The 17,762-nt window shown below is 30.0% G+C and overlaps 1 protein-coding gene across 1 annotated transcript in view; it reads right to left on the minus strand.

The window, feature by feature from the left end:
• Positions 1–17,438, minus strand: part of Rab1 (RAS oncogene family member Rab1) — a 32,246-nt gene extending 14,808 nt beyond the window's left edge. The window contains exons 1-4 of the mRNA XM_035369050.2: positions 17,278–17,438; positions 7,687–7,759; positions 5,245–5,292; positions 1,704–1,751 (exon numbers count right to left, since the gene is read on the minus strand). Of these exons, the coding sequence (XP_035224941.1) occupies positions 1,704–1,751; positions 5,245–5,292; positions 7,687–7,759; positions 17,278–17,300 (192 nt within the window). The 5' untranslated portion in view covers positions 17,301–17,438. The remainder of the gene's footprint in view (positions 1–1,703; positions 1,752–5,244; positions 5,293–7,686; positions 7,760–17,277) is intronic.
• Between the last annotated feature and the right edge of the window lie 324 nt (positions 17,439–17,762).

A 17,762-nucleotide genomic window follows, 5' to 3' on the forward strand; every position in this document is an offset into this window, starting at 1 on the left:
GTTTTATTATAGATTTCAAATTTTGTAAAAATTATGAATTTTTGATTAACAAAGTCAAAGATTTAAAAGCAAGCCATGGCAACGCTCTATGGTGGGGGAAAAAAAAAAAAGGAACTTTTTAACTCTAGCGCGTGGACCTGTGTATCGGAAATTCTACGTATATGCTCATTTTAAAATTATGTTGTGACATTGCTGTTGAACTGAATTTTATGGTTTAAGTGCAAAGAACATGATATTTAACAAATAAAGGTAACACACAAAATATTTATAAAATGGCCTTTTGAACATAATTTAATATCTGAAACCTTTCAGATTTCTTATTTTAGTTACTTCAGTATTTACCCATGCTAACTTATATGCAAGGTATTTCAAAAATTATATCCGAATGATCCAAGTTTTTATCCAAGTTCTGCTTTTTGCACAAATACTTATGTTACTGTTAAATAAGTGTCATTTTCTCTGTTTTAAAAGCATTCACATATAATTTTGCATCCCAAAACATCCCATTTTTAATCATGTTGGCAATCATATGACAAAACTGTTTAAGAAAACTAAAGTGTTCTATGAAATAAGACGTTCAGTTCTTGATGGCAAGAAATGCCCTAAATCATTGCCTGTTGGTATACTTCATACCACAGAAGACAATAAATGCTTTTGCATTTTGTCTGCCACAGTTGTTTTGTGACAATGTAAAATCTCGTACTGTTCTTCAAATGCAAGCTCTCTCCTGCATTTAACAGAAAGTTCCTTAACAATGAAGTGAAATACATTGATTCAGAAATCAAATAAAGATTCAAAAATAATTACTTTCTTGGATGCACATTTCTGTAAAACAGTTTGATTAAAATTTATATCACACTAAAATAAGCATTTCAATAATCGAAAAACTGTATAGAAAAATACCCATAGACAAATAAAAGATAGCTGGAAATCTTAAAAACTTAAGTACATAAAAATATTTCACAGTTCTTATCTTAAAATAGTCTTTTTTAAATCATACCTTGTAACACTTTAAGTGTTACCCAAATTTAAATGATTATCGTTCATTTTTCTTTTCATGACGTTGAAATAAATACAATAATAAAAGACTAAGAATTTTTTTACTAGATCATTCACATTGTCAAACAACAACAACAACAACAAAAAAAGCTGATGTTATACTTCTTAAAGAAAATTAATTCATCACACACCATATATGTTAATCCCCAAAGAATTTACTTCAGAAAAGCCTAATAGTTTAAAAGTGCAAAAACTAACTACATTGTTAATGTATTTGTGAATTATATTATTTTAAAGCCAGTTTTATGATTTAAAATATGTTCCCACCTTATAACAAAGATTTAATTGTGCATAAATTTTTTAAGCAATTCTACTTTAATCTTGCATTCAGAACAGATCACCCTTTTTTACTAATCATCTCAATGTAAATGTTATCCAGTTATTGTATTGCTATAGACTGCAAGTTAAAAAAAGGAAACAAATATTAGAAAATATATTTTAGTTGATTTTTATAAGTACCATTATGAAAATTATAATGCCCATTTCTACATAATTTACAAACACGCACAATTTTCTCAATACACTCTAAATGAAAAAATTCACTATTTTATGTTTAAAATTGCTGAAACCAAAGTATTTTTCTTAGTTAAAATAAACTCATATGGTACATTTAAATTGTTTACAATTAATCTGAAAGCACTTACTATCTGAAGTTTAATTGTTTTTCCTTCAAGCTCTATGGTTCTGATTTTCTGCAAACAAAAAAAAAAAAATGAAATGTATAAAAAAATTTATCCAGAATAAGGCTAAATTTTGAACATTTAATTCAGCCTTTTGTTTTCCAATAGCAACTATAAACACACTGAAATAAATCCAACGTGTAATAACCGAGAGCAGCATCTGGAGATTAAAGCTTTAAAATAAATACAAGGAAAAAAAAAAAAAAAAAGACCACATACGATTAAGGTAAAAGATACTCTTCTGTTATCGGGAGTAGATCCAGAAGCATTTGTATGCAAGTGCACATGTATATATGTATGTCTATATACATATAATACACACACATTTACGAATCCAATCCTGAAAAACAGAAGACTACCTAGTTATTATCTAAAAATTTTTTTAATTAGCACTGTATAGATCAGGTCCATAAACTGCCATGTAAAACCCACAGTGAAACATAAAAGAATGACAACATTAGGTCATCTGTTTAACAGATATAATGCAGTATTACTGACCTCATTTTTTTATTCCACATAATCAACTATAAATGTTAAATAAAAAGGAGAAATACAATAAATAGTATACAATTTTACAAGATTAACAATTAATACTGATTACAGTTGTGTGTTGTTGAATTTTATATTTTTTTTCACTTTTCAGTCACAATGAAATGCTGCATAAAGAAAACAATTTTGGTACTATTCGATTTTGAGGGCCGTAAAAAAAATCGCCAAACTATTGATGCCAGTGCTGCCAAAAATAATTATGGCAACCCTAACACAAGAAAAGAAGTACAATGATAAATATTTAAGATTGATATTTTAATTTAGATGAAAAGTTAATTTCATATAATATATTATTATAATTTATATAAAAAAGGCTAAATATGACTGAATGGAAACAGAAGAGTAAAGTATTTCAGATCATTATTATAATTTATATAAAAATTGTTAAACATAACTGAATGGATGGCTGCATCGCTTTTTCGCTACCGAGTTATCGCTAAAGCATAATTTCATCTCGTTGGTTTAAAATGCAAAATCACCCACTTATTTGTTTGCCGCTTTTTACAAGGGTAAAAACAATTGGATTTTAGTCAATTTTCTTAGTGAAAATAGGTCGATGTGTACATAGATAAAGTCAAGGGTATGCGAAGTGCCATCTTTGTGCAAATTTGGGATTTTTTTTTAAGTGAGAATGGGTCGATGTGTACATGGATATCAAGTATGTGAAATTCTTAAAAATGCGTGAAGCAGTGGGTGATTCTGCACTTTACCCAAAATTCTACTGCACACTTTTCGTCATAGACAATTCCCAAATTATTAAATCCATAGGATATCAAAAAAGAATTTAAAACCAAAAAAGGATTTAAGGGGTATCGGAAACCCCTATACCGACAATGTTAAATTGGCCATTTCTGATGTACCTTTTCTCAAAATCTGCTGTAGATACAAGCTTGAAATTTTTTCTGTAATTAAAGTATACCTATCTGATTATACTGAAATGAGCTTTTAAAACATTTTGAATTTTAGAGTAAATTACAGGATATTTTGTTACGCATAGTAAAATTTAGCACTTTTCTCACAAAAAAATTTAAAAAATTTTTTTTCTAAGTTTATTACAAAATGCTCATTTCAGTAAATATTAGGGAACCTAATAAATAAGCCATAAAAAGTTTAGATACCTGTGAGCAGTAGTTCCTGAGAAAAGGTACATAGAGTATCAAATAATCACGTTTGGAGAAAAACACGTTTTTATGTAAAAATCCTCATTGATCAAAGCAGTAGATGACAAATTAAAACTAGATTTTTTTACAGTTCTAATTTTCACAGAGATTAAAGAATGGTATGTTTAAAAAGATAAAAGTGTAGAGAATTTGAAAATGCAAAAATCCAAAATCACAATTTTTTGAAGATTTTGGGGTTCCAACTCCCCTTAAAATTTAAACTAGTATTTCAATGGCATCCTTTAAGAAATATAGAACTATATAAACTTACGCAACCTGAAATCAGCGTGCATGACTGATTTGGCGCGTTTGCTAGATTTGGCGCTTTTGCGCATACATTTTCGCTGCAATTTTTTTACGGTCCTTGAAATGGAATAGTATCACAATTGCTAAATAACTATCAATACAATTACAAAAGTGATTGGTTAGAGTAGAGTTTAAGGTACTCCTTGTATTATGGGGAAGTTGTTGTTTCACTTATCGGCAAGTTGTTTCATTTATGGTAGCCTGAGTAGTTGAATGTTATGGAAACCCTACCGTGACGTAATTGGATGCATGATTCTGGGAAATTTTGAATCATGGTATGTTTTATAAGCGCTTATGAGGTATGTGTTCATTTTATTGTTTAGATGGTAGAATGGCTGAATGTAGTAAGATTAATTTGAAGTTTCTGTAAGATTTGAAACGAAAGGGAAAAGGAGCATTAATTGAGTGGTGTATAAATGAAGATTTACTTAGTAGCCATTATAAGTGTCCTGTATTAAGAAGGAAATACATCTAGTCGAAAGTAAAAACCGTTTAGATGGATGGATTTATAGGAACAAAGGTTCAGATGTGGCGATGCCGATATACGGATTTGAGTTCAGATAATTTTAGGAAGTTTTTGGATGCTGTTAAGGAATTTTGAGCAACACAGACTAAAGTCGAAGGAACTTCTAAGTAGATATTTGCTTTTTGTAGTGCTTAAATGTACAACATGTTTTTCCTTTTTTGTTATTTTATTGTTTGATTTAAAATGTAGTTTATTGAGATTATGTATTTTTTGTTTGCCTGTATTGTAGAATTGGGTGCTCCTTTGACTTTTTAAGTGAAAATATATTGATGTGTACATGGACAAAGTGAAGGGAGTGCGCAATTCTTTGATTTTTTTTTTAAAGTGAAAAATAGGTCGACGTGTACATGGATAACGAGTTTGTGCAATTCTTTGGCTTTACGTAGCAATTTTTGCCGCAAAAATCGGCGTTATGCAAGGCAAAATAATAAGTCAAAGAACTGCACAAACTTTGTATCCATATGCCACCAAGAGGTACCCTAAAATGTACTTTTACCAAGTGATTCTCAAGTTAAAAATATTAAAAAAGCTTCATAATATACAAACTGTGAAATTTTCTTTAAAAATTATATCTTAATTATAGTTTAGAATAATTTAATTCCACTTTAAATTTCAAAATTTCAGGTGAATAATCAGAGGATAAAAATACTTAAAACTAATTTTAAAATAAAACGCTCCAGTTTTCCTTTTCATGAAATTTATAAACCAACCAGACTTTAAAAACTAAACAAAATAATGAATTAAAGAGTTTCTAATTTCCTTTTGTCTAATTCACAAAAAATAAATAAAATAAAGCAAAAACAAATAGAATATATTTATGAAATAATTAACATAAAAAGTTCAACGAATTATTTCTTCACAATAAAAATCATGCTATACATGATAAAATTCTAAAGTTTTAAATTTATGGATTTGTTTTAATCAAGAACATTCAAAAGAGACAAAAAGCTAAAATAGCACTTACGAAATCCACACCAATTGTGCTGATATAACTTTCTGTATAAGTATCATCCTGGTAAAGAAAAAAGTTTATATATATATATATATATATATATATATATACACACACACACCAATAAAAAATCAATTCGTACACAAAATTTTAAATACAAAACTATTTAGAAAAACAAATCTTAACCTTTAACTGTTTGCTCCTCACATAACGGAGAACCTATTTCTACAGTTGTGTCATGATACTTCCGAGATGAACCAAAGTTACATACTTAACAGCACAAAAATATCTTCCATATCATGGTCAGTAAATATTACTGTATATTTTAGATCTTAAACAGAAAATTAATGCCATTAACTTTAAGAGGTGCCAAATTTACAACCACCATGCGTATAAACATTGTGCATTATTCCATTATTTGGACCGAATTCAAAAATCTATGTAGGTATGCATGTATGTATACACATACATACATACATGAACACACACCTCCATACATTTCTGAATATGGTCTTCATAAGAAGAAAAGTAACAACATTCTTCAGGCAAGTATACTCACAGCGATCTTTCAATCAAGCAACATTGCCATTTTCGTACACATGCTTTTTGTTATACAGTCAAAAGTCGTTAATTCGGACACCCATAATTCGGAATGATCTATAATACGGACCTCAAAACTAAAAACTTTCTGCGCATGCGCCGCATTGACACATGCGCATAGGCGTTTACGCGTGCGCGTAAGACCTTTTACGACTGCGCATATGAGTCTGCGCAAGTGCAGAATACGTTTTCGCGTGCGCGTTTATGTATAATGGACGTATAAGCTAAAATTATCTAATTACCTATTTCAGTTAATGTTGATGATTGCGTTGTTCCTTAATTTTCGAATTGGATCCGGCTTATTATTTTTTGCAGACTATAAGAGCAATTTTATAAAAGTAAGCTTAAACTTTCGATTATATCAAATAGAATTTCCGATATATATTTGTTAATATGTAAAGGATCTAAAGCGAAAGTATGTTTTGAAACCCGAAATCTGTTTATCAATTTCACGCTGCTCCGCGGGAGGAACGATCCTTATCTTCAGGGCTTCTTAATAAAATAAAAACATCTGTTTTTATTTTATTTGGCTTATAATTCCTTACCAAATTAGTATTTCATCTCCATGTGCTCTGTCTTTGATATGATTTAAAACAAGTTCCTCGTCATTATAATTCGCTTCCGATAGCGAAGAAAGTGACAGAGGTTAGTGAAAACGAAAAAATTTCGATTGACAAATTAGTCGGTGTTCTTGACACAGCAATTATAGGACTTGAACAGCGGAACTTTGTAACTGAACAAGAAATTATGTCTGTTTAATAGAATTAAAGAGAAAGTATTATCACATGAAACGAAGCAAAACTTAAACAACTTACATTGAAAGAAATGTTTAATAAAGTAAACAAATAAATATTAAGCTTTTTCTTTTTGCAAATTTTGATACCCTTTAGATCATAATTGTTCTTTATTTCATAAATTACGGTTTCATATTTTTAATTTTAGAATTTCTGCATGCCATCTTACGAGATTTAAACTGATGATCTATAATCCGGAATCGCCGAAGTCCCGACGAGTCCGGATTAACGACTTTTGACTGTATTCCAATTTCCAACAGTTTTTATGGATAAATCTTTATTTTTACCTCAAATTTTAAAATGTTCATTTGTGGAACTTGGCAGCAACTGAAGAAACTGCCATAAATTATCTGTCATTTTGCAATAAATATTCACTTAAAATATCTGTGGGAATGTAGAACTTTTTTTGGAAAATTTTCAGATTTATGTAATTCTCCCAAGAATTTTTTTAAAGCAAAAACAAATCACTGCATAAATGGGGAGAAGAATAGAGCCAAAAATTACAGAACAATTTTGTGAAAAATTAAAGTTTTTTTTGTATCATATAATCCTTATTTCATGATTTGTGTGTGTTCTTTTGATATGCTGATAATGTTTACAGACTTACGATCAATAGAGATTAGAACAAGAGTGAGAAATTTTCTTATATTACTCTAATCATGTGGCCTAATAAGCAGGCATTACAGGGACAAAAACCCAACCTATTCATTATATCTATTTTCCCACAATAGCAGTTAACATAAGCTTAGCGTATACCTTTATATTTTTAAAATTTTAAGCTCATCTGCAACAAATACATAATTAAACTATTTGTGGGCCACATAAAATTGCTTTGGGACCTTGACAGCACTGATCTAATACATCTTTCATGGAATATAAAAAACTCAAAATTTCCGAAATTCAAATGGTAATTCTACTGCATTAGCAAACTGACATTCAAAATTCCAAGAGTTTTACAAAGGTGATTAATCTTATAATTCTCTAGAAGTAAATGAAAGTTAGCTCTAGGTAAAAATTATGATAAACATCCTTTTGATGCTAATAAATAATGTATACTTACAGCAAATCTTAATAGTAAACAGGACTTTCCTACACCAGAGTCTCCAATAAGTAATAATTTAAATAGGTAGTCACTGAAATAAAGAAAATTCATTATTTTTGTTTAATACAATGAAATGAATACATAATTTGGCAAATTAAAACTAAAATCAAAAAATGTTTACATGCGGAATTCATACAGTAGAACCAAATGACGGTAAGACCAGACAAGTAGCCAATCATACATATTAAAAGGTACTAAAGTGCAAATTGCATATGCTTGCTATCTTACAGATTTTACACAAAATGCTAATAGCACATCTGACTAAAAAGAAACTTTTACATAACTGAAACAAAGTGAGAGAGACGCTTAATACCGAACTTTTAAATACTCAAGCTGGGGTCAAATTCTTCAATAATTCCAGCATCATTAATGAGCAACACCATGTGCTACGCACAAATTAAACACAAATAAAGTTTGCTTTGAAAGAATTTTTTTCGACAGGGTCAATATGTGAATTTCCATAAATGTATCAAGACATAAGATGTAAAACTGCACTGATTTCAGCAATAAAATAATGTTCCATACATGTGCGAAAAATAAAATGCAATAATTACCTAGATTATGACAAAGCACACAAGATTATCTGCCTAAAAAGACATGCGTAGAACATGGAAGACTCTTCATAAAAACTAAATGGTATCGAAGTCATACATGAGAAAAACATGAAAATTTCCATGTAGCCAGTTTGTTAGGATTTAAGATACTGTTCTGTTATCAGGACCAGATTTAGAAATATGTGTATGAATGGATGGATGGGTTCATGTATGCAAACTCATTCATGTAAGCACAAATGTATGTGTGTATATATATATATATAAAGTGGGTACATATATATAATGTTGTATGATCTTAAATCCATTTAGTGCGAATACAAGTTATTACTTGCGCAATTGCTGCAAAGTTAGTTAATAATAATTTATTTCCTAAACAGTATTGATTAATTGATTATATTATCTCCTAAGTTTAATTAAAGTAGAATTATTTTAAAAGTGTGCATCCATACTGGTAAGTTATATTTTGAAAGATGTTTTGAAGTAATTTGAAAGCAAAATGTTAATAATGTTTTAACGGGGACTGGAGTTAAATCATCACGAAGAATAATATTTCAATTGTAAAAGGAAAAATTGGAACATGTAATCATTGTCATTGATCGCAAATTAGTTGACTTTTCAAGGGGAACAAACCAACTCCCGTTCAATGAACAATAATTGATAAAAATACGTAATTACGAAAGTGTTTCGTCTTTACCCGAGTTATAAGTTAAAGCCAAACCGGCAATTCTAGCCAGGCCAAATATTTCCGTGAATAGTAGGAATTATGAACCAATGCTGATACTCAAAGAACTTATTCTTATGAAGCATTTTAGTCAATTCAATTTGGAGTAAAAATCAATTACTGTAGAGAAATCCTACAAAACTCGAGTAACCGTCCCCGACACTTTCATGTTTATGCATTTGAGTACTATATTATTTGTAGAAATTAAACATTATACATGGCACATACATTCACACATTTCCGAATCTGGTTCAGATAACAGAACAATACTGGATTTAATCCAAGTTTAATTACCAGGATTCGGATGTTTTGAAATTTCTTAGAGCATTTTTCCAAAACCTAATGTTTTTTATTTACAATATAAAAAATCAGAATCAAGACATCAAAAATGCACATGAAAGCAATTTTTTCGTTTCTACAGAATTATATAGTAAATCTATAATAAAAAATGCTACAAAATTCTTTTATAAAAATAGATATTTGTAAAGATATACACTACAGTCCATAATCTGGACTCGGGATTTCGGCGATTACGAATTATAGATCATCAATTTAAATCTGGTAAAATGGCATGCAGAAATTATACAATTAAAAATATGAAACTAATTTATGAAATAAAGAGCAATTATGATCTAAAGGGTATCAAAATTTACAAAAAAGCTTAATATTTATTTACATTATTAAACATATCTTTCAATGCAAGTTTAAGTTGCTTCATTTTTTGTGCTAATACTTTCTCTTTAATTCTATAAACAGACATAATTTCTTGTTCAGTTACAAAGTTCAACTCTTGAAGTCCCATAATTGCTGCGTTGAGAATACCGATTAACTTGTCAATCGAAATTTTTTCGTTTTCAATAACCTCTCTGTCATTTTCTTCACTATTGGAAGTGTGCATGGGTAAACACTTTATGCGTAAACGCATTACGTGCATGCATAAGTTTGTGGCTTTGAGGTCCAGATTATAGATCATTCTGGATAATGGACGTCTGGATTACGGACTTTGTACAGTATTTAAAGTAACCTATTTTAAAACTAGAATATTTCAAGTCTTTTTATTCTAACCCATTATCTGCTGAATTTTGCCTCGGAAATAGGTTCCTCTTACATCATAAAGTCATGTTTCATACTGCTAGCCTCTAAATTATTGTTAGCAATCACCGATTTTTTTTAGATTCCTATTTGGAGAAAACATTGGAATTTTTTATGCTACTGTATAAAGTTTTATATGGAGTTCAACAATGCAATGATTCTAAATATTTAGTTTAGACACAATGCTTTTTTATCTGGCTTTCTTTCATACCGCACACGAAACTGCAAATGCATAAAATGAATTGTAGATTACACTTATCTAAAAAACAATACCACCAGGATATTAAATTCAAGTAAACATTTGGTATTGCAACATATCAACTGTAAATAAACAGAACCTTATCAGATGGATACACCCAGAAAATTCCTAAATGGTGATCTAAACAGCCTCTGGGTTAACCCTTCGACCAGCTTAAATGCATCAGCTGTTACTAAATAAGACCTTATCAGATGGGCAACAAAAATTCCTAAATAGAAATCACAACAACCAATAGGCTAACCCTCCAACCACTTAAGGGTTTGGCTGTAAAAGCTCAAATTAGTCAAACACTGCTTTAGGAATGAGGCATTTTCTTTATTAACATAATAAAATGTTCTTTGGTCCTTTACATCAATTCTTTCTCTTTATATTTTAATTTCTTGAAAATAAGACTAGGCTGTACATATATGGAATGAAGATTTTTCGTTGCACAAAATTTCTCTGCTCAATTACAAAAATGTATGCTACTATAATAATCCTTTAATTTTCTTTCTAAATTTAAGGTTAGTTTACAAAAATGATTTTAAAAACCAATACCTGGTAAATGGAACTAATACAGTCAAAAGTCGTTAATTCGAACACCCATAATCCGGAATGATCTACTAATGATATGAATGTCCGCAATGATAATCCGTACCTCAAAGCTACAAGCTTTCTGCGCATGATTCGCTATTGCGCTTTACGGCTGCGTATATGCGTGTGCGCATAATACGTTTACGCATGCGCGTTTAATGTATAACGGACGATATAAGCTAAAATTACCTAATTATTTCAGTTAGTGTTTCAGATTACGTTGTTCCTTAATCTTCGAATTGTATCCGGCTTATTATTTTTTGCAGACTGTTAGAGCAATTTTATAAAAGTAAGCTTGAACTTTCGATTATGTCAAATAGAATTTCCGATGCTGGAGCTCCCAAAGGATCTACAAAGCGAAAGTGTATTTCGATGTCCATCAAACAAAAAGTGGAATTGCTGCAAAAAATTAATAAAGGCATATCCTTTGTTTCTCTAACCATTCCGAAATCTGTTTATCAATTTCACACAGCTCTGGGGGAGGGGATGTCACAGCGCACAATGAAGTGGAGATTGATCTGTCAGCACTATCCTTATCTTCAGGGCAGATGTTTTTATTTTATTTGGCTTATAATTCCTTACTAAATTTAGTATTTCATCTCGATGTACTCCGTCTTTGATATGATTTAAATCAAATTCCTCGTCATTATAATTCGCTTCCGATAGTGAAGAAAGTGACACAGAGGTTATTAAAAATGAAAAAATTTCGATTGACAAATTAGTCGGTATTCTCGACACAGCAATTATAGGACTTGAACAGCAGAACTTTGTAACTGAACAAGAAATTATGTCTGTTTATAGAATTAAAGAGAAAGTATTATCACATAAAACGAATCAACTTAAACAACTTACATTGAAAGAAATGTTTAATTTAAACAAATAAATATTAAGCTTTTTTTTTGTAAATTTTGATACCCTTTAGATCATAATTGTTCTTTACTTCATAAATTACAGCTTCATATTTTTAATTTTATAATTTCTGCATGCCATCTTACCAGATTTAAACTGATGATCTATAATCCGGAAAAATCGATAATCCGGAATCGGCGAAGTCCCGATGAGTCCGGATTAACGACTTTTGACTATAATTGGTAATATTATAGCCTACACTAAAAAATGTAGAAATACATTGCTAGACGATTATAGTTCTTCTCAATTCATCATTTTTAAGATCCAGCATGTCTAACTGGTCAGCTAGAGGAATTTTAAGAAAACAGAAGCATAAGGCTTCTGTTTAGGGCCAATTTTGCAAATTCTAGAGTATAACTTTCTTTTAAACAATTGGTTCAATCTAATGGGCGTATCCCTAAAGATATTTGATAAGAGCTATTTGGATAACTTTCCCAGTTGAACATGTAAAATTTATCAATGTAAGAGGTCGATATTACTGCAGACAGAGTTAAGGCAATTAAAGGCAATAGCAAACAAGGAAACTAATCCTAAAATAATGGTGATTAAGATTTTGAGATTACAGCACAGTTTGATAAATTCTGGAAAACTTTCAATTTAAATGAGGAAAATTTAAGATCTTTACACTATGGTAACTTGGCATTTTTTTGGCGAACATTTGGCGACCAACTCTCCTACAGCAACCCTCTATTTTTTTTTCCCGCCGCCATTCTGTCTTCACGAAGTAAAGACATGTTTCTTTTCTTTTTATCTACTGAACACTTCTTCCAACAATCTACTAGCCGAATTAAACTTATGCTAGAAATTTTATCTAACAAAACTGCTTAATCATGACAAATATTCACTGAAAAATTGGGAAAAAGTGCACAATACCATACTCCTTACGCGTTTTTCAAAATAACACATACACATAAACCATGTACACGCCGACTTATTTTTACTTAAAAAAACATCCCAGAATTGCACAAAAATGGCATTGTGCACACTCTTTACCATATCCATGTACACTGCTTTTTTCTCATAAATTAGAAAAATTTCACGAAAATACATGACAATTTTCTCAATCTTTAAACCCCGTAAAAAGAACATATATGAAATTACCTGATCGCGAAAAAGTATTTACCCTTTCCAAATATGAACATTTCCACATATAAAATAAATAAAATATCCAAAAACTTTTACCTCTAAATTATCTATTACATTATACACGTCACCAATGAATTCATACGCAAGCATCACAAATACTTAGTATCAAATATTTAAATTATTTCCATGCACGTTTACTTCAACTTAAACGTACACCAAATTCCTACAAACATAAAATTCACAAAATAACTATCATTTAATTAAAATATCACTAAACCATGTACACGCCGACTTATTTTTACTTAAAAAAACATCCCAGAATTGCACAAAAATGGCATTGCGCACACCCTTCACTATATCCATGTACACTGCTTTTTTCTCATAAATTAGAAAAATTTCAAGAAAATACATGACAATTTTCTCAATCTTTAAACCCGGTAAAAAGAACATATATGAAATTACCTGATCGTGAAAAAGTAATGAACATTTCCACATATAAAATAAATAAAATATCCAAAAACTTTTACCTCTAAATTATCTATTACATTATACACGTCACCAATGAATTCATACCGCAACCATTACAAATACTTATTGTCAGATATTTAAATTATTTCCATGCACGTTTACTTCAACTAAAACGTATACCAAATTCCTACAAACATAAAATTCACAAAATAACTATCATTTAATTAAAATATAATTAAATTTAAAAACACTACTTAAAATATAAATGAGCACATACATTAAATTAATACATACATAAATACCCATTTCGAATTCACTTTAGTTACGGCCATGGGATCCAAAAATTCACGAACACTGTTTCACACAACACAGAATAAAAGCCAAATACAAAATTTCCAGATTTTTTCCCCGATTTCCTCCCTTTTCCGATTAAAGAACCGTAATTCGTCCATTAATATCACATGATCTCTCATTTCCCTCACACAAAATAATGCGTAATCGGAACTGAGTACTGCTCACATTATTACCAAAGTACCAGGTAGTAACCTTTATCGCCTCCAAAATGTCGCCAAACTACCAGTTACCATATTGTAAAGATCAACCAAAATTTATTTTTAATAACTAATTAGCTTCAATAGTTTACAGTTAAAATATTAAACTTTTTAAAGATAGAAATCCTTTTAAAATGTGCGAAAATAGTATTACCTTACAGAATTTTACCTAACAAATTTGATGAAAAAATTTCAGTTAATAAACAAATACCACAAAGAAACATTCAAATCAATTGTAACTTTTTAGCTTGATGAAATGTGACTGGTAAAAAGTTCTGTAAGTATAATTAAAATATTCCAATATATAAGTCTACGCGAATTGAAAAACTGAAGTAATTTTATTACAGCCCTATTTAAAATTCTTTTTAATAGTCTAAAAGAACAAACATCAAACTGCTCTAAAGCCTGTTTTCATAATGGGATTTACAGATAACTGGTTAAAAATTTAACAAACTACCAATGTTACCATTAATATTGATTCTAATTTTTTATTCATAAATGCATTAAATTATGATACTTTATCATCTACACTGAAAATTTTTTTTTTTTTTTTTTGACTGCATGAGACAGTTTTACAAATATTGCTATTCTGATAAAGGATTTCAATAGTTAAGAAAAGCTTGCTTACTATGCAAAGATGGTCAAGAACATTCAAGATGTTCATCTGAAATTAGTCTTACTTTTTTAAAGTTTTGTAAAAATATTTGCAAATACATATCTTTCAAAAAGATAACACTGATAGAGAATGCTTGTACAGCACTAATCATTTTTATTTAAGAGAGTAATCATTAAAGTCCACTTAAATTTCCTTTCAAGCACGACTGCATTAGTTTCAGGTCATCTAAAAATATAGTAAGAAATACCCTGAAATGCAACCAGCCTTTTTATAAAACTTATTCTCTTTGCATTTAAATAGAAATTAATAATCCTCATTTACCACTTACCTAATAGTCCAACAACTCATGCTTTTAAAACAAGACTGCTAAAATTTCGAATTCTTTACAATAGTAATTGCTAATGAAGTTCATTTAAATAAGTACTTATATTTCTAAAAAAATCATCAAACTGCTGCTTATTCCTGAAGTTTATGAAGTACACGTTTATGCTTTCAATATTACGGTGGTCAAATTCAACAACTCCAACAGTTCACGTATTTGACACTTGTACTAGAAAATTAAATTATGAAAAGGCAATTTAAAAAGGTAAGGGGAGTTTTGGATTATATTTCAACTGTGGTTTAATCCTAGTATATGCTGCACACAAGATTATTTGGCTACTTTATGATCAGCAGTAAACGTGACATATATGATGAAACTGGTCATTTTGGTGTTCGCAATAATTTTCAAAATCGTGCCAAGGCTGCACCGTATACTAGGATACTCCGTTAGGACAGTACTATTCCGTTTTTGAGGATAGTAAAAAAATCGCCAAACTACTGCTGATGCCAGTGCTAGTAAAAATAATTGCGGCAATCCTCATACAAGAAAGGAAGTATAATAGTAAATAACTATCCAAGATTTTATTGTTTTAATTTAGATGAAAGGTTAATTTCATATACCTTTTTATTACAATAATTTATATAAAAAAGGCTAAATATAACTGAATGGATTCATGCATCGCTATTTCGCTATTGAGTTATCGCTAAAGCACAATTTCACCTCGTTGGTTATTCAAATATAATTTTCTATAATGAATGATGCCTTTTCTTAGAAAAAATTCTATTGCAGACTTTTCGTCATGGGCAATTCCCAAATTGTTAAATCCATAGGATATCAAAAAATGATTTAAAAATTAAACTAGTATTTCAATGGCATCTTAAGAAATATAGAACTATCTACACTTACAATTTGAAATCAGCGTGTACACTATATTTGGCACGCTGTTAAACGAGTGCGCATGCTAGATTTGGCTAGCATACATTTCCGTTCCATTTTTATGGTCCTCAAAACGGAATAGTACGAAAATTAACTTCTGGGTAAAAGTTTACAATTGGGTGCCCCTTGTTTTTTGGCGATTCTTTTTTGACGCCTAGATCGGTGACAGGAAGGCACAATTTCAAGATGGCCGCTACACAAAAACAAAATAAGAAGTCAAATTGCACAAATTCTGTGTCCGTGTACACATCAATCTGTTTTCACTTAAAAAAAAATCCTAGAATTGCACTAACTAGGCATTGCACACTGCCTTAAATTTGTCCATGTACACATCAATCTATTTTAATTTAAATAAAATCAAGAAGCTAATACTATCACGGTAACCAGAAGTGAGGTTTCATCGCCAAAATTTAAAAGAAAAATTGTCGCTAATCAAAGGGGCACCCAATTCTACACCAGAGACTAACTAAATGTCTTACCAAGAAGCTTTAAATAGGATAAACACAACTAAGTACTTATATAAATTCTGAAATTCGTTATAAGGATAACCAACTTTAATCATTGCTTTACATTAATTTCCAATTTGAACCAAGTACATATTCAGGAAGCTAACTAAAAGTTACACTTTTTAATTATAGCAGCAGCTACAAATTTCAGAGTTAATAAACTATACAATTTTCTTCATAATGCACGAAAAAATTTGATGCTGTCAACAAACTACAGCTAACGGATTTTAAATTCATAAAAAATTCGGTAATTAACTATAATTTAAATTTTATTATTATTTTTTTATTTTGCAAGAGAAGAACTACTGAAGTGAGTATATCTTGAACCGTGTGTGAGAATGAGTGTTTCAGAAGCACTCAAGGAAATGCCTGCTAAAAACTCGAAAATATGATTTGCAGTATTCCCTTCAGTACCTTTCTGAAAGTATAAAGCACAATATAACAAATTTTATTCTTTGTAGTTACAAATAAAAAAGATTTTATTTGTAGCTTATTTTATTTCGATATCGCAATGAAAAGGCAGTCAAAAAGTGGTATTTAAAAAAAACAAAATTACGATTTTGACGCCTACTAAAATAACCCAATACTGTATAAACGCGAAAATGTATCTTTATAACGCATAAAATTGTAAAACTTAAGAATATTACAGGGAAATTTCAAGTATGTCACGATGACTCACAATTTCAGATTTTGAAATCATATGACGAAAACTAGTTTCTGCAACCAGACTCAACAATACGACCCATTAAAGTACGTGGTATTATGAGGGGCAAGCTGGCGTCAAACATAATGCTTACATAAATAATACTCACTGAAAAGAAATTTAAAAGTACTTAAATATGCAATATACTTAAATGGAAGACACAGAGAAAATTAATACAAAGGTAAAATTACGACGTCAAACCTTGCATATACAATGAGGAAAAAAAGGTTGGAAAAACCATTTAAATACTTACTATTCGGGATTCATTGTTGACATTACAATTTAAAACCTTTCCTTTAGTTATTCCGACTGTACAGTCTTAAATTAATGAATTTTAAGGAATTGTCAAGTACCACAATATGAGCAACAAAAATGGCTAACACACCGCGACGTTTAATGAACCAAGGTAAGAGGGTGTATACAACGATGGCGATATCAGCGTGACGTCACATAATAAACGTGGCATGCCTGATACCTTGTGAGTAAACGATCGCCGTATGTAAAACTATACGAAATGTGGAAAAAAAAACTTAAAATGGAATACTTTCAAAAAACTTTAATACACTGTAAAACTTCAGATAAATTTGGATTATAATGCAAAATTCGAAACTAAGAATTAGATCTTCATGTAAGGTAAATAGCAATACTGCCACCATGAGGCGCAAAATACAATAAAGAGTAAGATTTACGAAAAGCTTACTCTTTATTGAAAGAATTTATTAGAAAAGATGAATTCTA

Source organism: Stegodyphus dumicola, chromosome 4 (assembly GCF_044657685.1).
Source record: "Stegodyphus dumicola isolate Sdum_Otavi_A_Nest chromosome 4, ASM4465768v1".
NCBI lineage: Eukaryota > Metazoa > Arthropoda > Arachnida > Araneae > Eresidae > Stegodyphus > Stegodyphus dumicola.